Source organism: Rhinichthys klamathensis, unplaced genomic scaffold (genome assembly GCF_029890125.1).
Source record: "Rhinichthys klamathensis goyatoka isolate OS25496 unplaced genomic scaffold, OSU_Roscu_1.1 h1tg000155l_1, whole genome shotgun sequence".
NCBI classification, from domain to species: domain Eukaryota; kingdom Metazoa; phylum Chordata; class Actinopteri; order Cypriniformes; family Leuciscidae; genus Rhinichthys; species Rhinichthys klamathensis.
In genome coordinates, this window is record NW_026606690.1 from 1,290,001 (window position 1) to 1,316,013 (window position 26,013).

General features: G+C 40.6%; 3 protein-coding genes across 4 annotated transcripts in view; all 3 read left to right on the top strand.

Annotated features, from left to right (window-relative positions):
* The window catches only part of ppp1r21 (protein phosphatase 1, regulatory subunit 21), a 68,669-nt gene extending 68,157 nt beyond the window's left edge, over positions 1 to 512 (top strand). The window contains exon 22 of the mRNA XM_056258593.1: positions 1 to 512. This exon is cut by the window's left edge and continues 407 nt beyond it. The gene's annotated coding sequence lies outside the window, so the exon portion shown is untranslated.
* Positions 513 to 965: 453 nt separating this feature from the next.
* On the top strand, positions 966 to 11,246 carry LOC130090949 (stonin-1). Of its 2 annotated transcripts, none has more exons than XM_056258595.1 (4): positions 966 to 1,300; positions 5,338 to 7,158; positions 9,814 to 10,016; positions 11,152 to 11,246. In XM_056258595.1, exons 2-4 carry the CDS (start codon positions 5,367 to 5,369, stop codon positions 11,215 to 11,217), a joined length of 2,061 nt encoding a protein of 686 aa, XP_056114570.1. In that variant the 5' UTR covers positions 966 to 1,300; positions 5,338 to 5,366; the 3' UTR covers positions 11,218 to 11,246. The 2 variants fall into 2 exon arrangements, with proteins under 2 accessions (XP_056114570.1, XP_056114569.1); XM_056258594.1 differs by having other exon boundaries at positions 966 to 1,296.
* A 3,704-nt stretch (positions 11,247 to 14,950) lies between these two features.
* The window catches only part of gtf2a1l (general transcription factor IIA, 1-like), a 92,856-nt gene continuing 81,793 nt past the window's right edge, over positions 14,951 to 26,013 (top strand). Inside the window, exon 1 of the mRNA XM_056258596.1 lies at positions 14,951 to 15,063. Within this exon, the coding sequence (XP_056114571.1) occupies positions 15,040 to 15,063 (24 nt within the window). The 5' untranslated portion in view covers positions 14,951 to 15,039. The remainder of the gene's footprint in view (positions 15,064 to 26,013) is intronic.

Here is a 26,013-nt window from a genome sequence, read left to right on the forward strand (position 1 = left end):
TTAAAGCGTGTATTTTGTTTCTTCAAGCAGATGGTGTTTGTTTGAGAAATCACATATTGCCTTACACACACACACACACACACACACACACACACACACACACACACATCCCAAACCAGATTTGATTGTGCGAGATGAGTGTGTGATTGATTATGTGATGTCATCATGATAAACTCCCACTATAATGATGAACTCGTCTGGATAAAAGGGTTTGTGTGAATAAACGCATCGAATCGACACGGACTTTCTGCTTCCTTTCCTCACGAAATAAACCAGTCATGATTTTTTATGCTCTAAATATATTTCTTGTCTCAAATTCATGATGTCATATCTCAACATTAGCTGTGAAGTAGAATATGATGTGAAAATATCATTAAATCATCTGTGACAGCATGAGTGTACTGATCATCTCATATTAATCTCTTTTATTTCTCTTTATATGGATCTGTTTAATAGCACAATGTACTGGATTCAACCAAAATCAAGTAAATAAAAGTATAAACTAAACCATTTAGCATTCACTTGTTCATTTCAGTATTCATTTCACGAACTCAATCTTCATCTATAAAAGATACAGTAAAAAAGAAAAGTTTTGGGAGCTGATGTTCTTCCCGTTCGCCTAATTATGATTCCTACTACAGCGAGGCATGAGCTCATGAATAATAATTAGCTCAGTATGACGTCATGTTAACCTAAATAAGAAGAATATTCGCTCATGAATATTGACGCCATGCTGAAGGCTTATCTCTTAAATATAAAGGAGGATATTATGACGTTGACTGGTCGCCGTCCAATGGTGAAGACCTGCTTTATGAATATTAAGTTGATCCTTCGTCGTAGTAGAGTCGCGGAATCCGCTTCCCGTCGGGATGTTTTCCTCCCGTTATTTCTGCCATTTTGAGAAAATACCGTTTCTGCACTGGATCATACATCTAAAATCATGAGGTGACAAAATATTTAAAACAACCACTGTTTCCACTTGTGCTTCAGTTGTTTGTTGTTGTTTTATGTAGTTGTGAAGTCTCTGCAAACAAAGAAACGGCGAATCTCAGAGTTAAAGCGGCTCTGAGTTCATCAGAAATCATATTTAATCTTCACCGCGAGGAAAAGTCAAGGCTTTGATGGCGATTATAGTTTCAGTCGTTTGACTGGCGTGAGAACAGTGAGATTTAATTTTGGCAATCCGGTCTGAGTTTGACGCTCATCAGAGAAAAACAAACACAAGTGAAGTTCATGTAAAACTGCATCATAGGGAACAAGATGATGACAGATTCATAAACTGAGGAAACTTCCAGGGTAAGTAGCCATTGCAAACTCATCTCGAGATAAACAAACGATGTATAATTCTGATCCACAGTCAGTCAGAAACAGGCTCTGGTCTCCGAACTGAAGAATAGAAAAAGGAAAAGTGAGAATCCGGATCAGTTTCTAGGAACCTAGTTTGTGTTATTGTTAATATTATTTGTTGCACTTATTCAGTACTGTATTGGTTTATTAATATTCAGAATAAACTGTTAATTATTTAAATGTAATTAACATATTCTCCTAACCCCAAACATAACCATTGGTAATGGTAACCCTTATTTGAGCCTAATATGTTTCAATATATGAGCCCTATTCTGGTTTTAAATTCTTGGAAAGCAAGAGCTCATTTTCCCCGCTGAAGGAAGTTCATTTCTTCATGTATCGTTTCATTGGTGGCGCTGACACAAAGACACAAGGGTCCAGAAATGGTATTGCAGGATTATAATATTGGAAAAAGGGGTGAGATTAAACTTGAAATAAGAACGAAGTGAAATAAAGCAAGTATAGTAAACCAATATATGCTCGACCGAATGAAAAATAAACACGTTCTCAGCTCGTCTCATAATCGCTCAGTCATGACTGACCCTTCGGCGTATGATTTTCAATTTAAACAGCCACAATAATTGTATTTACATTACACTATTTAGACATGTTTGAGTGTGTAACCCAAGCCATACCCTAAACCTACAATTTGTGTATTATATGATATAAAACACAGCATAAAACAGGCAGATATTTATTCAAAAAGTGCAAATATTCAAGTGTCCCTGTGCCAAAGGATAGAGTGTGTGAGGAGCAGACCCAACCTCATGTGTTCCCATTCTCTCATGAAGACCTCACACGCTTCAGGACAGCAGCACGGGGCGCTAATACTTCTGCCATTACTAGCTTTTAATCCTTAATCAGATCTTTTTCTTTTTTTTTTGTGAATAAGAATTATATTGTTTGATGTGAATTATAAATTTAAAAAAGAAAGATTGATTGAACTAAGAAACAGTCTGTGCTTGCAAAGATTACATGACTGTTTAAGGTTTTATGTTTAGCCATTTTGCTCCCACATTTAATGTAAGGTGAGCTGTATCTTGTTATTATTGAAATACATTATATAGAAAATTAATAAAAGAAAAAACTAAAAGTTTTGAGTGCATATCCAATCAAATAAATAAATTAGGGTAAAATAAACATTGCTTTATTTTATAATGCTTTAGAATCAGTAGGCTATACACACAGTACCTGTCAAAAGTTTGGAAATTTGGCATTTATTTGATCAGGAATACAGTAAAAACAGTGAAATATTAGTGAAATAGTTCTCTATGTGAATATATAGTAAAGTGTAATTTATTCCTGTGATCAAAGCTGAATTTCCAGCATCATTACTCCAGTCTCAGTGTCACATGATCCTTCAGAAATCACTCTAATATGAGGATCTGATGCTCAAGAAACATTTATGATTATCATCATCTGCGGTTATGTGGGGGAAATTGAGCGTTTAGTGCAGAAGGTGTCCAACGTCGCACGCTGAAGTTCATGATCCGAGTGTGTAGTGCACTAGAGCGTAGTGTACAAGTGTGTGTTAATGATCTGAACCGCAGAAGTATCGGTCTGACACCCAGGCCGTGTGAGAGTCTCATCATGACGTCTGTGGATGAGCTGTGGGACGGAGGGCTGTGCTTCCGGAGTTTATCCCTCTCTCCCTGAGGAATCTGAGGAATTCTAGGATTCTTCTGGAGCCGTTCAATGAGACTCACACTGTTGCTTTCTTTTTTCAGACTCTGACTTCAATATTTCTGTCCCACCTACACCTTCTCATCCCTTTACAGACTCCACCCTGAGCAAACTGAGCCCAAAGCTGTTTCTCCTTGAGCACATCGGCATCAGCCTGAAGTTCAGTTCCACAGAGCAGGCTAACTTACATCACATGAACCCTGAACTCTCTGTCGAGTAACCCAGACCTTGCTGATCGGTTATCTGTTCCAGTGGAAACACAAAGACATTCCCAGCAGAGAACGTGCACCATACTTCTACTGTCTTCTGTGGTTTAATGCTGGTTTACAATCTTAGTGCACAGCTCCACCTATTGGACGATTGTGCCATCTTTTTTTCTCTCTCTTTTTTCTCTTTCCCCTTTCTTCATGGCATACTTCAGTGGTGTGGAACTAGATGTTTTTAATTACTGTGAACTAGATTTATATTTGAAACTGAATACCATGCATTTACAAGAACGTTTACTTGTGCTGATCATCAATTACATTGTGCTCATACTATAAAGCCAGAAGAGAACTCCTGCTTATCACTGTAAAGCTGCTTTGAAGCAAACTCTGTTGTATAAAGCACTATATAACTAAACATGACTTGCCAAAGGCCAGTATGTTCCTCAGTTGTGTAGTACAGTGGTCCCAAACTCGCCTCCTGAGTTTAGCTCCGGCTCCCCTGCCTTGAAGATCCTAGTAAACCTGAAGCCCTTGATTAACGGGATGCCGTGTGTGTTTAATTAGGGTTGGAGCTGAACTCTGCAGGCCTGTGGCCCTCCAGGAGTTAGAGACCATGGTCTAGTAGTTATAACTCTAAATAGATGTGTAGTCTTTAACCTTTTTAAAACCAATTCACACTGTACCCTCAGACGCCCACCATACCCGACCCGACAGACCAGCGCTAACAGACGCTGACGGATCCAACAAAACCCAACGAGGTGTGTATCGGTGCAGTGTGGACTGGCCTTAGGTCTTCGAAGTCAATCGATTGATTAACGTGACAATCATTCAGTGCCCGGTGTGTGTGACTCTCTCCAGAGTGTGTGTGTGTGTGTGTGTGCCAACTCCTGCGAAGACTTCAGATCGCGCAAACTCTGAATCAACATGCATCAATGCTACATTTTTCTAAATGTCAATCATTTGTTAACAAACAAGTATTCATCACTTTAAAGAGCTCATTGTTTCTGCCATAAATTATTACATTGTTTAAATTAATAATTTATTTGTTAACTGTGATTTTGTATATGTGCATTTCTGAAATACCAGATCACTCTAAATTGTAAACTGTAAAGCTGCTTTGAAACGATGTATTGTGAACAAATAAATGTGATTGAATTTAATTGTTCAGGACGAAACAACATAGTCGGAACAATAGCCGTGTTTCCACTGCCGGGCCAGGGCCGAGCCGTGCTAGTGCGTGCCAGAGCCAGTCGCGTTTCCACTGTCACTTCCGGGCTTGATCGGGGCTTACTCGGGGCCAACGGCCAGGATTTCTGGCCCGTCGAATACCTTGGGCCAAAGCGGGCCAGCTCGGGCTAGAGGCGTGCTCAAGGTAAAAGGCGGAGTTTATCAGTGTTATGGAACGTTATGATCTGAAGCAAGATGCACATTTCACTTTTTTATATCACGCAAAATAATCGCTGCTCGAAATGGTGAATCGCCTGTACTGGTCTGTCGAAGATACCAAAGCTCTTCTGAGCATTTGGGCAGAAGAAAGGGTACAACATCAATTTGACGGCGTGTGAAGAAACGAAGACGTTATAAAATACATCGATGCTGAACTTTCTAAGCTAAGCATTCAGCGAGCAACGCTTCAAGTTCAGGAAAAAAAGAGCTCAGAGAAGGAACTTTTCAAATTCCATGGTTCGACTTGATGGACGGTGTGCTGGGTCACCGTCCCTCTGTTAGTGGCGACTCGCGAGACAATCGGGACACTATTGCAGCCACGGCCGGTGAGTTAATAAACATGCTATCTTCCTAACTTAAAAAATAAATAAATTCATAATACCCGCTGAAATGGGTTGGGTTGTATGACGTTTGATCCAGAAAGGCGTGTTAGGGGCGGGGTTTAGGGCAGCGCTGCGGGGCTACTGGCCCGGCAGTGGAAACGCAAGCCCGGTGCTTGAGGCCCGAGGCCACTGGCTCGGCTCGGCTCGCTGTTAGCCCTGGCCCGGCAGTGGAAACGCGCTATTGACAACATTAGCAGGCCAGGCGAGCTGGTTTGAATCTCTTTCAAATTGATTAGTACCTAATTTGTGTCTGTCTCTTTGTATTTCTGCAGAAGACTGTAGAATAAAGAAGAGTAAAGAGATGTGCTCCACCAATCACCCAGCCAACTGGGTCACGTTTGATGATGAAGCGACGACCTTCTCCTCACCCCCGAAATCCCTGCGCTCTCCTGCATCGAGCTCCGGCTCAATACCTCGGCCCAACGGCTTGAAACTTGTTCTTCCATCTTTGGGGAGTGAATCATGGATCTTCAGCTCTGCCATAGAATCTCCTTCACTGGAGTTTGGACTTAACGGGAGTTCCCAGGTGCCGAGCAATACTCCGATGTGCACTCCGGTGGGATCGACTCCCACAGGGCCGGACTTCTCCCGCTATCTGAGAGACTCAATGGGAATCACTGAAGGCTCTGGTTCCCTCAAAGCATCCCAAGATGAGCCAGGCCATTTCAACCCCTTCTGGGGGGAAGAAGAACAACATAAACGGGTGTCCTGGACCTCGTCATCAGACTCAGACTCTGGACCCAGTTTGCCCCGGTTCTTCATCCGCACCAAGGATGGTGACGAGCCGACCCAAGACCACCTTCAGTACTCCTACTCCTACATCTGCCATAAACTGGAGCAGCTGAGGACCGAGGAGAAGCAGCTGGATGGAGATGATGTGAAGGTGGACCGAGAGAGTCGACCCTCTGGCGCTGGGAAAGATAAAGTGCCGAAGAGAAGCCTGTCCTCCTTCGTCCCACAGGGGTTGTTCCTCAGTCAGAGGAGGCACGGCTGGTCCCTGATGCTGCGGATCCCAGAGAAGAAGAACCGCATGTCGTCGCGTCAGTGGGGTCCGGTGTACCTGCGGCTGTGTCCCGGGGCCCTGCTTCAGCTCTTCTACGAGCAGGGCCTGGAGAAGCCCTTCCGAGAGCTCCAGCTGCACGCCTACACCCGCCTCTCGGCCCTGAAGATGGAGAGATACGGCGAGCCACGCAGGATCGCCACAGTCAAGCTGGAGCACGTGTCCTACACCGAGAGAAAGCGCTACCACCCCAAGCTCGAGGTGACCCACGAACCGGAAGTGGAGCAACTGTTGAAGTTCGGCACCACAGAATACGGAGACTTGGAGGACTTGCTAGCCTCAATAGAAGAAGAGCTAATCCGCCTGCCAGTGCCTCATCTACAGCACAAGCACTATGAGGAGCAGGAGCTGTCGTTGCAGATCTCGGACCGGGTCTGGATGAGGCGAGATCAGGACGGGGCTACTCTTGAGTGCTCAGCCATTACTCAGATCCATTGTTTGGCCTTCCTGAACGGAGCGGTGGAGTGTTTCCTAGCACTGAATGACCTCGGGCTCCTCAGACGAGCTCCTGCATACGGGTCAGATGAGGACGAGGTGTGGATGGAGATCGCAGACTACAGTCTCCATGGGTGTGTGAGAGAGGCAGAGTTTGAGGAGAAGCGTGTGATGAGGTTCAGTCCTCCTGACGGGTGTCGAGTGGAGCTAGTGCGCTTCAGGACGGCCTCGCTATTCTACGAGGATCCGCCGCTCTCCGCTAAAGCCCTGCTGACGGTGCAGGGAGCCTGTGTGCAGCTCCAGGTCTTCCTCAATGTCCTGCTGGGTTTCCCTCATCCCACAGGAGGCTCAGAGACGGTGTGTGAGAACGTCGTGGTCCGAGTGCCGTTCCCAGGGGATTGGGTGAAGGTGCCGAACAGCATGTCTCTGCTGCGACAGAAATCCCTTAAGGCTCGCATGAACAGAAACGCGTGTCTGGGCTCGGCTCATGTGGCGGATTCTCCGTCGGTGATGCACGTGTCCGTCGGAGCCGTCAAATATGAGAACGTGCATCGAGCCCTTGTGTGGAGAATCGACCGGCTCCCGCCCAAGAATGTGGGTAAGAAAACAGAACGTTACTCCTCCTAATTGTGTCAATGGTGGATATAAATTAAATGAAATATATACATAATATACACAGTACAGTGAGGTGAAGGTTTGAGTCTCCACCTCAGACATACAGAAGGAGATCTCTGTTCATATTAAAGTATTGCACTTAAAAATGAACAAATCATGTACTTGTAATGAAGCAACTCATGTTTGGAAAATGAGCGATCAAACTTGGGTTGCTTCAATTCTACCATAAGTTTTGAATTTATACTGAATAAAGTCGGACTGAACAGGTTCAATCGGACTCAATAAACCAGTAAGATTCTCTTAGCTTTCGCACATATCCGACCCATATTGAGCCGGATGAAGAGCACAGCATCTCTTTCAGAAACCCTGGCTGAATGTCTGCAATTCATCAGAAAGGGTTAGGATTAATCCAAGGACTCAAAAAGTAACTTCAATAGCCGAATGTTAATAATAATAAAAAAACTAAAATTATGAGCACACATTGTTCACTGTACAATGACAAACTCGACCTTGTTAATAAAACTTATATTAAAAAAGCAATGCATGCCTTTAAATAGCAGTATGTAACTTTATTGGTATATAAAAAACATCAGAACATGTTAGGCACAATGTGATCATTTTATTGAACTGGTTCACTCGAAAACTATATTTATTATTTATTTATTTTTAAATTTGGATTGATGTAAAAACCAGCTTTTTTGACTTATGCTTACCTTATTATCATTAATACATACAACAAAGATTCAAGGATTTTATTGTCATTTCAAAAACATGGTACATGATCTGGAACGAAATTAGTACTGTAAGGCTGGAAGCTTACGCTGCTATTTTGAACCAATAATCGAAACAAGGATGACGTGTATAATTTAAATATTTATCTGACTACATTAAAGTTGTTGTTATTCTTTAACCTCTAATTCTTTAAAGGTCTTTCTTAGAACTGATAGGAAACCGTAGGATTTAACCTGAACGTTTAGATAACGAAAGTTATAATCACTTTAGCTTTCAACATCATCAGTGATAAAGGAAAGATTCTCAAAGCCTTTAAAGCAGGCAAAGTTAGTTACATGTTTAAATATACAGACAGTAGAATTGAACAACATACTGTATAGAAAACTTAGTTGTAACAAATAGTGTACGGTTGTACAAACAAGGCCGTAAAAGCCTTTCTCAGAGTATGAGGTTCCGCACCGGTGTGCTGGAGTGGCGGGGTTAAAGCCTTTCTCCCAGATCAACAGTTACCTTTCCTTCTTATAACCAAAAGATGAGGCAAATGGTGGTGATCAAGAGGGGGAGAAGAACATTAACATATTCTCCTCAATGCATGTTTAACCAATAGGACCTAGATTGTACATTAGGATACTTTAATATGTCTATTAAGTTCACCACCATTCATTTCAGTGTATAAGCTGTCAGATGAGACCAAACATGACATAATTACATATTAGAACACACTAGAAAATAAACAGTATGTAGTTGAAAGCATATGTCCTGTGAAGCAAATGGTACAGACGTGTCATTGAGGTGCAAATGACTCTGTCTCTCTCGAAAGAACTATCCTGTGCCTGGAGTGTCCCAACAGTCCTCAATCCGCGTATTGATGAAATCCCTTGCACTAGATAGGCATTAACATACTGTGATGATGAAGGCCATTGTGCCATGTTTAATTCACATGTATACCTTTAAAAGGCTTTTTGTAGTACTAGGGCAGTAAAGAGTTCTGCCCATATTTGCACTCCCCTACAGTACTGAGGTCCGGTTAAAACCATCTCAAGAATATAAAAGATCAGCAACTCATAAATAAACAAATAAAAATACACAATCGTACCCAAACATATACACAATAAAACTTGAAAAATTGGCAGCATAGCAATAAAAGTGCATCATAACTCAGGACAAAAAGTTCAGTTTATCAGTTCTGGTGTGTGGCAGAGTTTAATAGTCTAACAGCTTCTGGAAAGGGTTAGGGTCTTTAACCTGGTCGTCCTAGTTCTGATGCCGCGCAGCCTCCTACCTGAGGGGAGAAGGACAGGTCTGTTGGCAGGGTGGAAGGAGTCCTTCATAATGCTGGAAGCCCCACTCCTGCATCTGCTGATGTATGTGTCACTGAACACCGGGAGACTGCATCCAATAATCTTCTCTGCTGCTTAACCGTACGCTGCAGGGCCTTCCTATCTGAAACAGAGCAGTTCCTGTAACACACTATAACACACAAGGTGAGGATGCTCTCCACCACACACTTATAAAAAGATGTCAGGACTGTAGTTCCCAGGCCAGCCTGTTTAAGCCTCCTCAAAGTACAGCCGTTGGTGAGCCTTTTTTACCAGGCTGCTGCAGTTTGTTTTCCAGATGAGGTTGTCGTTTATATGTACCCCCAGGTATTTAAATATGAAGTCTGTAGGTAAGAACTACAGAGACTGCTTGCGCCGATATAAAACTGATGTGTATCCAGACTCACTGCTGAACTAAAAAAAAACGTTCTAGTGGGATCTGCTCGTTCGTCGACACAGTTCTGGTCGCCTCAGCCGAGCCTCATGTTCGCTCATTAATGGAACGGGGATTATTGTGTGTCAGTAATGAGATGTGGACCAGCCTCAGTCACTGGCGTGTAATTATGTGTGTGTGATGTGTGTGTCAGCTGTGGACCAGCCTCAGTCACTGGCGTGTAAGCTGGAGTTGTCCTCGGATCAGGTGCTACCCGAGGGATGGATGCCGTGGGTCAGTGTGGAGTGTGAGGTGTCATGTGTGGTGGCTTCTCAGACTCGAGTGAAATCACTGGGCATCGAGTGTGACGTCCAGCCTCAGAAACACCTGAGCAGCAGAGCCTACTATCACTGCCAGGTAATGTTACGGGGAACACCACTTCACTCGGTGGGAACACCACTTCACTCGGTGGGAACACCACTTCACTCGGTGGGAACACCACTTCACTCGGTGGGAACACCGCTACACTCACGGGGAACACCACTTCACTCGGTGGGAACACCGCTACACTCACGGGGAACACCACTTCACTCGGTGGGAACACCACTTCACTCGGTGGGAACACCACTTCACTCGGTGGGAACACCGCTACACTCACGGGGAACACCGCTACACTTGGTGGGAACACCGCTTCACTCACTGGGAACACCACTACACTCACGGGGAACACCGCTACACTCACGGGGAACACCCCTTCACTCACTGGGAACACCACTACACTCACTGGGAACACCACTACACTCACGGGGAACACCACTACACTCACGGGGAACACCCCTACACTCACGGGGAAAACCCCTACACTCACGGGGGACACCCCTTCACTCACTGGGAACACCACTGCACTCACGGGGAACACCGCTACACTCACGGGGAAAACCCCTACACTCACGGGGAAAACCCCTACACTCACGGGGAACACCCCTTCACTCACTGGGAACACCACTACACTCACGGGGAACACCACTACACTCACTGGGAACACCACTACACTCACTGGGAACACCACTTCACTAGATGGGAACACCACTACACTCACGGGGAACACCACTACACTCACTGGGAACACCACTACACTCACGGGGAACACCCCTTCACTCACGGGGAACACCGCTACACTCACGGGGAACACCACTACACTCGCGGGGAACACCCCTACACTCACGGGGAACACCCCTACACTCACGGGGAACACCCCTACACTCATGGGGAACACCGCTACACTCGCGGGGAACACCGCTACACTCGCGGGGAACACCGCTACACTCGCGGGGAACACCGCTACACTCGCGGGGAACACCGCTACACTCGCGGGGAACACCGCTACACTCACGGGGAACACCGCTACACTCGCGGGGAACACCGCTACACTTGCGGGGAACACCGCTTCATACTCGACATGTATTCAGTACTGTTTAAATCAGCGTGATTTCATGAGCGCTTTTTACAAACATATTACAAACATAAGATATGAATCTTTTTTCATCCCCAGGTGGAAATGGAGAAGAAGTTGATTGAGACTGAGTGTCAGACGCGTTCGGGCTGCGCAACACAGTGATGATGAGGAACGGGATGGATGATGATGATGAAGATGATGATGAAGAAGATGAAGATGTTGAGGAACGGGACTGATTTCACCTGGTCTGATGATGATGGTGATGATGATGATGATGATGATGGTGGGGTTGCTCATTACACACAGAAGAGAGAATCGAACCTCAGGCTTAGGGATGAAGATTACTCTGACCGCAGAAGAGTTCGGCAAGATATAGTGTTAGTTTTACTGGCATTTTTCATTAAGAATTTACATCTGGTACCATTAGGTAAACAAATGTTTATTAACCATGAGAATAAATATATATATATTTTTTTAATATTTTAATATCTATAATGGTCTTATTCAGCAAGTTATAGTATTACTGCACTTTACAATTCTCACATTTATATACAGTATATGTGGTGTGTGTGTGCGTGTGCGTGTGTGTGTGTGTGTGTGTGTGTGTGTGTGTGTGTGTGTGTGTGTGTGTGTGTGTGTGTGTGTGTGTGTGTGTGTGTGTGTGTGTGTGTGTGTGTGCGTGTGACAAAACAACATGGGACCACAGATACATACAGATAATATGCATTTGTCTGACAAATGTTTGCAAAGACATACATTTTACTCATAAATAAAAACGCTGAAACTTCCTCATCTGTGTGCCTGCAAGAAACTTTGGCAAAAGTAAAAACTTTAGTAAAATGTGCATATGAAAGGCTAAGGGATTATTTTTACTTGCAAAAGTCACTTTAGGGCCTCTGTAGTTTGTGTCCTAAACTGGTTATTACCATACGTCTATGTATTTACTGTTATTTATGTGGTTTAATAAAATTATATTGTCTCAAGAAAAGTGTGGATAATAAAGAAAGAGTTTCTGTACTGCTAAATGATGAGGAAACGAGTGTTCTGCGCTGTCATTTCTTTTCTCAGTTCATCCCTGTTATATATTCAGCCTAATGTTTCCATTCTCTCCATCATCTGTATACTCCATAATCTCTCTCTCACACACACACACACACACAAAGTACTATGGTACTCCAGCATTTTTAAACATATGTCAAGTCATCTTCATTTATATAGCGCTGTTAACAATATAGATTGTTCCAAAGCAGCTTTACAGTGATAATAGGAAATTACAGTAGTAGAGATTGTTGCTCTAGAATAAAGTTATTGTTCAGCTAAAGTTAGTTTTAATTGATTCACTTCCGTCGCAACGATCATTAGTGATTAACTTTCGCTAACACGACACGGTTCTAACAGAAAACTCTTAAGTTCTCTCTACGCAAACTTTAAAAACGCGAGCCTGTGAGAACGCTGACGGCGCGCACATGCGCATTAAGAGTTAATTCTATAGGCATGCGTGTTTGAATATGTGCGCAGCAGGGGCGTAGAATTTAGTAGGGACGCTAGGGACGTGTCCCTACCAATATCCAGTGACACTGATATATCCCTAGCAATAATTTCGATCAAAACTTAAAATATATTTATATATTGATGTCCCCGTCCCCACCAATGTCAAAATCAAACCTACGCCACTGGTGCGCAGGCATGTAGTCCTTCCCTAAAAACCAACCCTCAACAAACTACTTGTCTGGCCTTAAAATTTATAATACAGAATTGTATCGCTTCGGCGTAGCCACGCGAACCGGAATTATCCCGACAACGATTGTGTCATGTTTGGCACCTGAAGGAGTAGGGGTTCAATCTTCAGCTGGCTGGCAGGAGCGTTGCCTGACACTCTCGCTACAAGGAAATAAATTGTTTTCTTATTATGAATATAATGTCACTCATCTATTCTTCTTTGCAACTGGACACTGTGTGTGTGTTGAATAATAGTTTAAGTGCGACAAGCAATGGCCTATATAGATTCTTGTTTTTTATTTGTAAATATATATTTTTTTCTTGGGTTTTATTTGTAAATAGTCTTTGTAAATTTGAAAATAGTGATACAGTCTGTGCTAAGTGATTTTACCGTTAAAGTTTACATTCTTTTATTGAATTATTAAAAAGCTTTCTTTTATCAAATTATTTGAAAGCATCTCTATTTTGTCCTGGTGTCAGAAAATGGTCAAGGCAATGACAAAGATTCATGTTATTGGGATTAATTCACGTTTTTTTACGGTACTAGACCGGGACGATTTTAATCCTTGTGAAAACGTAGCCTATAAAAACGTGAATTAATCCCAATAACATGAATCTTTGTCATTGCCTTGACCATTTTCTGACACCAGGACAAAATAGAGATGCTTTTTAATAATTCAATAAAAGAATGTAAACTTTAACGGTAAAATCACTTAGCACAGACTGTATCACTATTTTCGAATTTACAAAGACTATTTACAAATAAAACCCAAGAAAAAAATTATTTACAAATAAAAACAAAGAAAAAATATATATTTACAAATAAAAAACAAGAATCTATAGCCTATAGGCCATTGCTTGTCGCACTTAAACTATTATTCAACACACACACAGTGTGCAGTTGCAAAGAAGAATAGATGCGTGACATTATATTCATAATAAGAAAACAATTTATTTCCTTGTAGCGAGAGTGTCAGGCAACGCGTTATACTCGCACTATGAGCCGCGACTGACTGGATGAGCGTCGAGCAAGCGTCTGTAAGCTGCCAGTCGGATCACGGCCATTTGACTGGTTATATTGTGATAACAGTCCCCAAAACATCAATCATACCAAAGAACATAATCATATCAACAGATTCCTAATAAATGAGCTAGAAAGAGAGGAACACAAAACACAAAAAACTCAAAAATCAATGGTTTCTGAAACTTGCCAAAGGCAGACTGCCAGACAGCTGAAGATTGAACCCCTACTGACCTGAAGTATGTGATCTTTTTCTTCTCTCATCTCTCCATCTTTTCTCTCTTCTCCCCTTCCTTTCTTCTCTTCTCTTCTCTTCTCTTCTCTTCTCTTCTCTTCTCTTCTCGACAGCTTCCACTCAGTCCACATCACTCTCTGACTCTCTGTAAACTGTCACCTCGTTTCTTATAGGCTATTAATTGAATATGATTTTACTGTACTCTTGACATTAATATTTATGTACCGTCTATATAACAGTGATGGTAAATTCACAACAATACCATAATACTGAATAATTATATCAATAGAATATATTTTTTATGTGATTGAAGTGTTTTTAAATCTGATTTTCAGACAGTTCAAACTTTAGAACGTGAAACTGCACTGGCTGTGGGCGGAGCTTGACGTCCAGGCCTCCAGAAGGTCCAATCACAGCCCGTCCCTGACCCTGATCAGGTCAAGCTCCACCCACTGGCTCTGCATTCAGCAGCACTTTTATATTATATTTCAGGTCAGTCTTTATGGAAGAATTATTTTTCCTGTCTGGTGTCTTCAATGTCACAGATTGTGCCATAATGTGTGATCAGTGACATGATGGTGTGCGACTGGCTCTAACCCTCCTGACTGACACCAGAGGAGAACCAGAACTCATGAAAGCACAATGTGATAATACATTTTTATTTATTAAGGAAACAATTGAAAGTTACATCAGACTGAAACTGACGGTTGGAACAAGATTACAAAAATACATGATGTAACCTCCCAAATAACAGTAACGCGTTTTGGCAGTGACGTCACTGCGCGTGGAAGACGCTCGAGTTTCCCTCATTTCATGTGTTTCAGTATAATCATATTTTCTTCACCTCGTTGCGTGATCTTTTAGGATTTATACATCAGTGTCTTACTTATGGTCCATTGTAAAATTTAACCAAGAAGTGGGGTTAATAAGCTCTTAATTGGCGACCAGTGGTGCTGGAGTGAGTGAGTGTGTGTACCGGTGCCAATACTAACCAACGAGTGAAGGAGACATGCTCTCTAACGCCAACATTTTGGTGAGTAAATAACATTTTATTTACTATTTCCTTATTTAAGGCTATAGTATAAAAAATATCAATAACAAAACATTGGGAGTTGGGGTACTCGAGAGTCCAGCTCGCTGTGGGATATCGGGACAGTTGAGGAATTATTGGCCAGATCGGGTCAACACTGCGTCACGAAATTCAATCATTCGCAGGTGTTTTTAAGTCTTGCCTGTTTACATTCAATTCGATGCAAGCTGAGAGTTTCTGTGCGACACAACGATCAGTCAGACCGCAAATGCTGAATTTATGTCTCTTTCGTGTCTTATTGTGCTTCTGCATTCTTAAAAACACACAGTGCTTAAAAACACACAGCTGTCTGTGTCTTAAGTGAAGGTAAACTCGGACTCGTCAGTATATTGGGTCTGTGCGTTCTCTTAAAGTGACAGTCTGTCATTCATGAGAATCAAACAACAACAGAGAGAATTGACTCAACGTTCTTGACTGAGTAATGTTAATAATAATAATTCATATTTAATGCATACAGCGAAGATTATGCAGTTTCATTTGTTACATTTATTACTTTATTAAATGTCTGTAGTTTCCATAGTAGCCTGTAAAATAGACCTACATGAAAAACGGTTTATTTCATTGGTATTTTTTATTAATAATAATATATTTATTTGTCCATTTGCTTGTAATAGATTGTTAGACTGTTTACCTGTGTTCCGTAAGCTTGAGAACTTTTACTTGCATTAGTTAGGCTAGTATTAGTTCTTGCTGTTGAAATGAAATTATAAAAAACAACAACGTGGTGGCAGCTTCTCCTTTCAAAGAAAAATAATGTTTCTAACACATTGAAGCTACATTGGGCAATTCAAAAACAACAACAAAAAATCCTTAGGGTTTTATGTGTTTAAAATGTTTTTATTTGGAAATCCTAATTTATAATAAAATCCAAATCCAATAACTGATTCCTCATTATAAACATAAAGGCAACATAAAATAAATAAGTAAATACAAATAAATAAAATAAAATAAAATAAAAAAGATAAAAAGAACAGTTCCCATTACCAGTAAGAGTTATACAATAGAGAAATCAAGTGACTAACCCCACATCCAAGCCCTAAAAGTTCATCAAACTTAGCAGAAGAAGCCTCATCCAGACAAGGAAAATACTTTCTTAGTCCCTGAGCTGCAAATATCGGGAAAATTTGTTTTAGGCAAACCGTATTTTGCCTGCAGCTGACTAAAGGAGACAAAGAACCATCAATGAATATTCCCCAATATTCCCAATACCCACGTCTCTCCACTTTGTCAAAGCAGAATCCATTGTAGAAGGAATAAATGATGGATTCCCTCCAATTGATAATGCTGGGTACACACCAAAAGATAATCGGGCTGATTTTGGGCCGATTTCTATGGAGGGATTATTGGGTCAGATTGAAAACTAAAAGTCTAAGTTTGAAACTAAAAGTCTAAGTCGAAAATGAATTTGGTATTTAGGATTGGGCATTTGGTATTTAGGATTGGGCATTTGGTATTTAGGATTGGGCATTTGGTCATTTAGCCATTTAGGATTTAGGATTGGGCATTTAGGGATTTAGGATTGGGAATTTAATCATTTAGCCATTTAGGATTGGGCATTTGAGGATTGAGGAGTGTATGCAAATAAGGAGGCGTGGCCCAAATACTGGAGGCTGGGTTTGAAATGGCTGGTGCAGATGCACCTTATGGACAGCAGAGGGAGCTCCAGTCAGTCCAGTGCTAAGGAGCACACTGTAATGAAACCAAACAGAGCGAGTGAGCAGGTCTGGAGCGAGGACTGTACTTTATAATGTGATAACTTCAACTTAATGACAGCGTTGTATAGGGGTACTGGAACGGTACATGTATTCCTATTGAACCGAAACGGTAGCCTACGGGCGTCACGGTTCGGTGCACGAATTTACACGGAGAATACACGGTATAAAATACCTCTAAATAGCGATACATTTCGCTCTATTCGCGTTTGGTGTGAACGCAGCATAATAAACAGGCTGCGACGTCAAGGTTGCAATGCTGGAGTGTGTGTGTGCGCGCGAGAGAGAGAGGGGGAGGCGTGGGCGCGAACGAACTAGGTGTGTGTGTGTGTGTGTGAGAGAGAGAGAGAGAGTGTGTGTGTGTGTGTGTGTGTGTGTGATTTTGGTTGGGTGACAGTTGTAGGTTACAGTTTGACAAGATTTTAGAGTGTGACAAAAGCACAATGTTGTATTTTATTGCGAGTGTACACAAATATACACACTTTGCAGTTTGAACTTTGCAGCACACACTCAAACATTGCAATCTTGACGTCGCAGCCTGTTTATTATGCTGCGTTCACACCAAACGCGAATAGAGCGAAATGTATCGCTATTTAGAGGTATTTTATACCGTGTATTCTCCGTGTAAATTCGTGCACCGAACCGTGACGCCCGTAGGCTACCGGTTCGGTTCAATAGGAATACATGTACCGTTCCAGTACCCCTATACAACGCTGTCATTAAGTTGAAGTTATCACATTATAAAGTACAGTCCTCGCTCCAGACCAGGGGGCTGTTCCATAAATGAAGCTTAGAAAAGCGGGGATTAAACTCCAAAACCGGACTTGAATGAGCCTAACAAATAAGTTGGGGCTAAAGTGGTTCCATAAAAGGTAATTGAAGTTCACGCAATCTCACTAATTTGATCCAGGTTTATCTAGTCTAGATAATTGCGTGTGCACGCGTTTCTGAAGCAGCCCTAGAGGTCGATCGTGGATCAAATCGATCCACCATCAAACAGCGTATATTTTGTGCTGTTTTATGCGTTTGTGACATGTTTTTTTTTCCCCTCAGTGCACAAATTACATTTTACAGTTATATTCTCCATCTGTAAATGTTAGAAAGTCGTGCAAATGTATCCATTTTGCTGCTAATCTTCATATTGAACGAGCGCTGCTGCGCGCATGCGCGCCAAATAGGAGCGCAATAATTCTGATTAAAAAATATACATTTTGCTTGGAAAATTAATATGCGATATTTTATAACACTAGAAATATCTTCTAATTATAATAATTTCTCTTTAGGATGTTGGATAAGTTGCAGTGAACTTCTAGGTCATTACACTCATATATTTTATACTTCTAATAAAAAAAAGAAATTGAACAGAAGTAGCCTAATTCAGGGAAGATTTTTTTTAAAGAAACTAAATAAATAAAGATACAAAATATAGTTTTGGGTATAGGACCTATGCTACTTTATAAAGATGATATATACTTATTTAGAATGCTGAGAATTACAGCTTTTAATGCAATCTTTTTTTTTGAGAAAGCAAGAATCCCCAGTTTTAAATGAGTGGTTAGATTTAGTTTCTAAAGTACATTATGGAGAGGATAACATTAAATTAAGAACAAATGTATACATTTTGAAAAGATATGTGCAACTCTAAAATCAAAGAATATTCCATAAAATAAAGGAATATATATTGGCCTACATTAACTACATTTTTATGTAACCTTCCCTTTTATTTCTAGTTATTTGTTATTTTATTTATTTACTTATTTAATATTGAATATTTGATATTTAAATAATATTACTTGAATAACTTTTAGGAATTATGTGTCATTCATTATAAGAGTTTGATATATGTGAATGTTATATTTTTATTAATATTTATTTATTGTTTTATTTATATGTATGTGTTGGTATTATCACAAAAGAAAAAAAAGTAGAAGGAAAAATAAGGAATATTTATTGGGGGAAAATATGATGTCTTTAAAGGAACTGTCCATTTGTATAATTGTGTTAAATGTGTTTGAAGGGGCGCTAGAGAGCAGGCCATGGAGTAAGCCACGTTTTGGGAAGCTCTGCTGAATTTTATTTTAAAAACTTTATTTTTAGCGCATTACATTCTTCAAATAGGTCTAAATTAGATATCCAAAGTTAAACATTAGATAGTCTGCAACTCTGTTTCATTTTATTTTGAGCAAACTCTGTCAATGGCGAAAAATCTTCGACAATTTACCTATACGGGAAGAAACACGGCTAACAGCAAACAAGCTAGCATGACTGATGCTAAGACTGAACTTCTTACCTCGATGAAGGAAGACATATCTACATTACTCAGGTCAGAACTGAAAGACATCCTTGCAAGTGAATTTGAGGCCGTTAAAAGTGAAATACAGTCTGTCAAAACTGAGGTTGTCAATAGTATCTCATTGCTTCGCTCTGACCTGGACTCGGTGAAAACTACAGTCGCTGACATGGAACACAGTCTGACCACATGTTCGGATGATGTAGCGTGTCTTCAGACTACAGTTAGCAAACTTCAAGTAGAAGTCTCAGATCTACAGAATAAGTGTCTCGATATGGAAGGGAGAATGAGGAGGTCGAATATCCGAATATTGAATGTGCCGGAGGATGCTGGGTCAGGTTCGCCATCTTTTGTCACCAAGCTGCTTAAAGAAGTGTTTGCCATGGATAAAGATGTGATGGTAGACAGATCGCACCGAACTCCTCAACTGGAGAAAGCTAAGGGGAAGCCTCGAGCCATTATCGCGAAGCTACACTATCACCAGGACTGCGTGGAGGTGCTACGCCGTGCGAGGCAAGCGGGTGGCGCTTTGAAATACGGAGAACTGTCCATCTCAATATTTCCAGATTATCCCCCCACCGTGGCACGCGCAAGATCTGCATTCAACGAAGTTAAACAACTACTGAAAGACCGGTCAGATGTTCGCTATGGAGTCATTCACCCGGCGAAGTTTCGTATCACTTACAACGGCATTAGGAAGGACTTTCTTGATCCGAAACAAGCACTGTTATACATCCAGTCGAACATCGTCGATGGAGGGAGACCCACCTCTAATGATGACTGAGAATTTGCAGAATAAAGGCCTAGCGTGGCACACTTCATTGTACACATGTATATTGATGTTCTGGTGAGTGAAAGTAGCCATTGAATAACAATTACAAGCAGCTTTTAAATTATAATTTTTTTATTTTTATTTTTTCTCAAGAATGCAGGCTATCAGCTTCTGAATGGACAATACTGTGTTACCAATAATGTTATAAAGAAGCGCTATCTTATTTTGTTTAAACTGTTAGCAGAGCAACCTGTTGGAACTGGAGTTCCCCAATACAAGCACTAATGTGCGGATACCACTGTAAGGGGGTTAGGGTTCACCTTGTTCTGATAATAGGTGATTTGGGGTGGGAGGTAATCGCACCAGGGTTCTCTTTATGGGTTTTGTTTTGTTTTTTGGAGGATATATCCTTGCTATGTTTATTAAAGCTGGAGTCCACTAATAATTTTGCACAAAATAGAAAATGGTTAATGCACAGATGTTGACAGGAGATATAGGATGCCCTGTAAATTTTGTGAGCTGGAATGTTAAATCTTTAAATCATCCTGTGAAACGTAAAAAAGTATTATCACATCTCAACCAATTTAATGTGGGAATAGCATTTCTCCAGGAAACGCATTTGCGAACATCTGATCATTCTAGACTAAGGGGAGGGTGGATAGGCCAACTATATCATTCTGATTTTCATAGTAAATCTAGGGGTGCAGCCATCTTAATCCATAAGAACATTCCTTTTACAATGTCGAAAGTAGAAGCAGATAGATCTGGCAGATATGTTATAGTCACAGGTAGATTATATGAAACTCCAGTTATTCTAGCTAATGTATATGCACCCACTTGGGATGACCATGCTTTTTTCTCCAATTTTTTTTCCTGTCTACCAGATATGGACACACATTACCTTATTTTGGCTGGAGATATGAATTGTGCTCTTTCCAGTTTGGATCGTAGCTCTCTTAGAGTCATATCTCCAACCAAGTCTGCCCAGACTATTGAACTATTTCTCCGCTCGTACGGAGTTACAGATGTTTGGCGTTTCAATAATCCCACCTCCAGGTGCTATTCTTTCTTTTCACACGTTCATAAGACATATTCACGAATAGACTATTTTTTCATCGATAATCGTTTCCTTCCTATTGTCAGTAAATGTGAATATAATGCTATAGTTATCTCGGACCACGCTCCAATGTTGATGACACTACAGATACCTGTCTCACAAGTCACATACCGCCCGTGGCGCCTAAATAGTTTATGGCTTGCTGATGAATGTTTTGTTCAATTTATCTCATCTGAAATAGTCACATTTTTGGAACACAATCAAACACCAGGCATGTCGTTTTCAACAATATGGGAATCCATGAAAGCGTATTTAAGGGGACAAATGATCTCATATTGTGCCCAAAAGAAAAAGAGTGAAACGGCGCGGCTCAAGACACTAACTGATGACATATTACATATAGACACAACACTTGCGCAAGCCCCATCATCAGATTTATATAAGCAAAGACTGATACTACAGACAGAATTCAATCTCCTTTCAACCAAACATATATCAAACCTCCTCAATAGGACACAGCACAGAACTTATGAACATGGAGAGAAGATAGGCAGAATCCTTGCACACCAACTGCGCCGGAAAGCTGCAGCTCAGTCTATATCTGAAATAACAGATGAGTTCGGCACCAAACATATAAATCACTCTAAAATTAACCAGATATTTCATCAGTTTTATTCAAAACTATACACTTCAGAGTCACATAAAGATGAATACCTATTCAAGTCTTTTTTTGATAATTTAGAAATCCCCTTAGTGGGTGACCGAATGGCTTCTGAACTGGAAAAAGTATTCACAGAGGAAGAATTTCATTCTGCTGTTAAATCTATGCAAAATGGTAAATGTCCAGGACCAGATGGATTTCCTAGTGAATTCTTTAAAAAATTCGCTAGAGAATTAGCCCCTCTGTTGCTCTCCACATATAAAGAATCATTTACATCTGGCTCACTCCCTCCTACTATGCGTCAGGCTGTTATATCCCTTATTCTTAAAAAAGAGAAAAACCCAGTAGAATGCGGCTCATATCGTCCCATTTCTCTGTTAAATGTTGACAGTAAAATACTTGCTAAAATGCTAGCCCTACGACTGGAAAAAGTACTTCCTTCATTGATCTCAGATGATCAGACAGGATTTATTAAACATAGACAAATATCTTCTAATATACGTAGATTACTTAATGTTCTTTATGATCCCACTCCACCCAAGGGCAAAGAGGTATTAATATCCCTAGATGCAGAAAAAGCCTTTGATAGGGTGGAGTGGGATTACCTATTTTATACATTGAAATGCTTTGGTTTTGGACAAAAATTTATACATTGGATTGAGACACTTTATTCTCTACCTATGGCAGCTGTTCGGACTAATAACAACTTGTCTGGTTTTTTTGATCTACAGCGTGGAACTAGACAGGGCTGTCCCTTGTCACCCCTTTTATTCGCCCTAACAATAGAACCACTAGCTATAGCACTGCGTAACAGCGCTGATATTAAGGGCATAATGAGAGGAGGGGCTGAGCATAAAGTGTCGTTATATGCTAATGACATGCTAGTATATATGACTGACCCTGTGACCTGTTTGCCAAAGATGTTTGATTTGTTAAATTCCTTTGGCAAGATATCAGGATATAAAATCAATGTGCAGAAAAGTGAGCTTATGTGTATTGACCCTAATTATCAGTTCGCTACAATTCAGTCCCTCCAAGTCAAATTATGCACTAACAAATTTAAATATTTAGGTATTTGGATAACCCGTAAGTTTAAAGATCTTTATGAAGCCAATTTCCCTCCACTTTTAAATTGTTTAAAAAAAGATTTAGATCACTGGAATCTCCTTCCCTTGTCGCTAGGGGGGAGAATTAATGTTATTAAAATGAATATTATGCCCCGATTTTTGTTTCTTTTCCAGTGTATCCCCATCTTCTTAACAAAATCTTTTTTCATAAATATAGATAAACTTTTGTCCGGTTTTATTTGGAATGGTAAAAATCCCCGTATACGTAGGGAAATTCTGCAACGTCACCGATTACATGGTGGGCTTTCCCTACCCAATTTTCAATACTACTATTGGTCTGCCAACATTAAAAACATAATGCACTGGATTCATTTTTCTAGAGTTGAAGACCCAGGTCCCAAGTGGCTAGAGCTTGAGCGTGCATCCTGCACACAAACATCTTTACATGCACTAGCCTGCTCTAAAATACCCTTTCCAGAATCCATATCAACATACTGCATAAATCCAGTGGTGAGGCACTCCCTCAAGATATGGATACAGTTCAGACGGGCTTTTTCTTTAACTGAGATGTCCATGGATGCCCCTTTGGTGGGAAATAACATGTTTGCTCCCTCCATAACTGATGATGCTTTTAAAACATGGACTGAAAACAGTCAAAGACGTATATATAGGTGGCACCTTTGCAAGTTTTGAACATTTGAGAACACATTTTGACATTCCTAATTCACATTTTTTTTAGATATTTACAACTTCGCAGTTTTGTTTCCGCAAATGTTCCATCTTTTCCTTTGATATCACCAGATTCCCTTTTAGACAAAATACTTAAGATGCCCCTTTGGCCTGGGGAGGTTGTTGGTAGATTATACTCTATACTCAGCATGGACAATTTGAAGCCATTAACATCATTAAAACATCAGTGGGAGGAAGAACTGGATACAGAGATATCAGATGAGCTATGGCAGGCCGTTCTCAATAACATACACTCATCTTCTATCTGCCTACGACACACCATTATCCAGTTTAAAATTACTCATCGTTTACATTGGTCAAAAGTAAAGTTGGCTAGAATTGCACCAGATATTGACCCAGAGTGTGATCGGTGTAATATAGAGCCAGGCACTTTGTCACATATGTTCTGGAGCTGTCCCAAACTGTTTGAGTTTTGGCAGTTGATTTTTGTTTTTCTTTCTAGAGTATTGCATACTCATATTGACCCGTCACCGATCATTGCCATCTTTGGAGTAGTACCACAAGAACTTGGTATAGGCAAATGGGATAAAACAGTGATAGCATTTGTAACTCTCTTGGCCAGACGCATTATTTTATTGAAATGGAAGGATAAGTCTCCACCTGTATTTAAACATTGGATTAACGATGTTATGCACTATTTAACACTTGAGCAAATTCGTTATAATTTGCAGGGTAATAACATTAAATTCAGTAATATCTGGCAACCTGTTCTTACACTAATTGAACAAATGGACTCTAATGACATTGTATGAGTTTTTTTTTAGTTTTTTATTATTATTATTATTATTATTTTTTTTTTTTTTTTATATACCAGTGGTGCGATGGGGGTGGGTGGGTTCTGGGTTGCTAAGTGTCTGTTGTTTGTTGTATGTTAAAATACAATAAAAAGACTTTGATCAAAAAAAATGTGTTTGAATTGAAAGACATAATAAAGTACTTAAAAAAAAAATATATATATATATATATATATATATATATATATATATATATATAAGAGACAGTGTAGAGAAAGAATTCACTGATAACCAAGGCATTCCTTAATTAAAATGTCTTTATTACAAAAATGACATGTCCTAAACGGAAAACTTTAAAACGCCTTATATATGTGTCTATATTGTAGCCTTATTTAAGTTGATTTTCTGTATACTGTGTATTTATAAAGTCCAATAATGGTATTAGAGACTGCCAGTGGTAATATCATTGTGTTCTTGTCGGTCAGTGTTGAGGATCTGTGTAACAACTGAGGCTTAGCCTGACAGTTAGCCTGCCCTGGACCAGGCTAGTTTCCCAGCATAAGTTGCCAGGGTAACTGAGTTTGAACTTTTTTAAGTTTGATTTATGAAACCGAATCTACCAAAAATAAGCTTGACTAACCGAAATAAGCCTGGCTTATACTCTAATCTTGGTTTATGGAACAGCCCCCTGCTCACTCGCTCTGTTTGGTTTCATTACAGTGTGCTCCTTAGCACTGGACTGACTGGAGCTCCCTCTGCTGTCCATAAGGTGCATCTGCACCAGCCATTTCAAACCCAGCCTCCAGTATTTGGGCCACGCCTCCTTATTTGCATACACTCCTCAATCCTCAAATGCCCAATCCTAAATGGCTAAATGATTAAATGCCCAATCCTAAATCCTAAATGGCTAAATGACCAAATGCCTAATCCTAAATACCAAATTCATTTTCGACTTAGACTTTTAGTTTTCGACTTAGACTTTTAGTTTCAAACTTAGACTTTTGGTTTTCGTTTAAGACTTTTAGTTTTAGACTTTTAGTTTTCAATCTGACCCAATAATCCCTCCATAGATTTCCCCCCTTCCGACAATTCTAGCTATGTCCCGATTATCTTGATGGTTCTACAGATTATTTTATCAGATTCTCCCTTGGTGTGAGGTGTGTTAAGAGTGTCCAAACCTGCTCGGAAGAACGTCGGAGGCGCCCCGATCGCGAATCGTAAATATTCAACATGTTGAGTATTTACGATCGGAAACCCTGATGTGTGGGGGGAACCCTGATGTGTGGGGGGAACCCTGATGTGTGGGGGGAACCCCGAGGACAAACGCGCGCTCGCTCTGGAGATTATCACGTGAAACGAAACATTATCCAATCAGAAAGCGAGATGACGGAAGAACGGAAGCATAACAAACGCAGTCATGGCGCAGCACAAAGTGAAATTGATGTGGACAGCAGAGATGGAGGATCAGCTTGTTGATTTGTGGCAACAGCACAAATGTTTGTACAACATGTGGTGTAAAACCTACCATAATAGGAGAAGAGTTGGTCAGAAATAGCTTCTGCAATATTAGAGAGAGAGAGAGACGGAAAATTAACCATGTTTTTATTATAGGCGTATTGAACATTTGTATAACCAAATAAATACTATAGTTAGAATTTTTTTTTGTGTGCAAAACTATGGTTAATTTGTGGTTATGGTCTGCCTTGATCATTCTGATGTCTCACGAGATTTTGCGAGATTTCCTGTTCACAGTCGAGAATCTGGTTTAAAATCTGTTCGTGTGTGGTGTGCTGTCTTTGTCACATCATGGCACACCACACACTATAGGAGCAAAACGGTTCAATTTAGGA

Coding starts and splice junctions, on each gene's coding strand:
- LOC130090949 (XM_056258595.1), top strand. CDS start 5,367: ATGTGCTCCACCAATCACCCAGCCAACTGGGTCACGTTTGATGATGAA. Junction 7,159..9,813: donor GCTCCCGCCCAAGAATGTGG/GTAAGAAAACAG, acceptor TGTGTGTGTCAG/CTGTGGACCAGCCTCAGTCA. Junction 10,017..11,151: donor GAGCCTACTATCACTGCCAG/GTAATGTTACGG, acceptor TTTCATCCCCAG/GTGGAAATGGAGAAGAAGTT.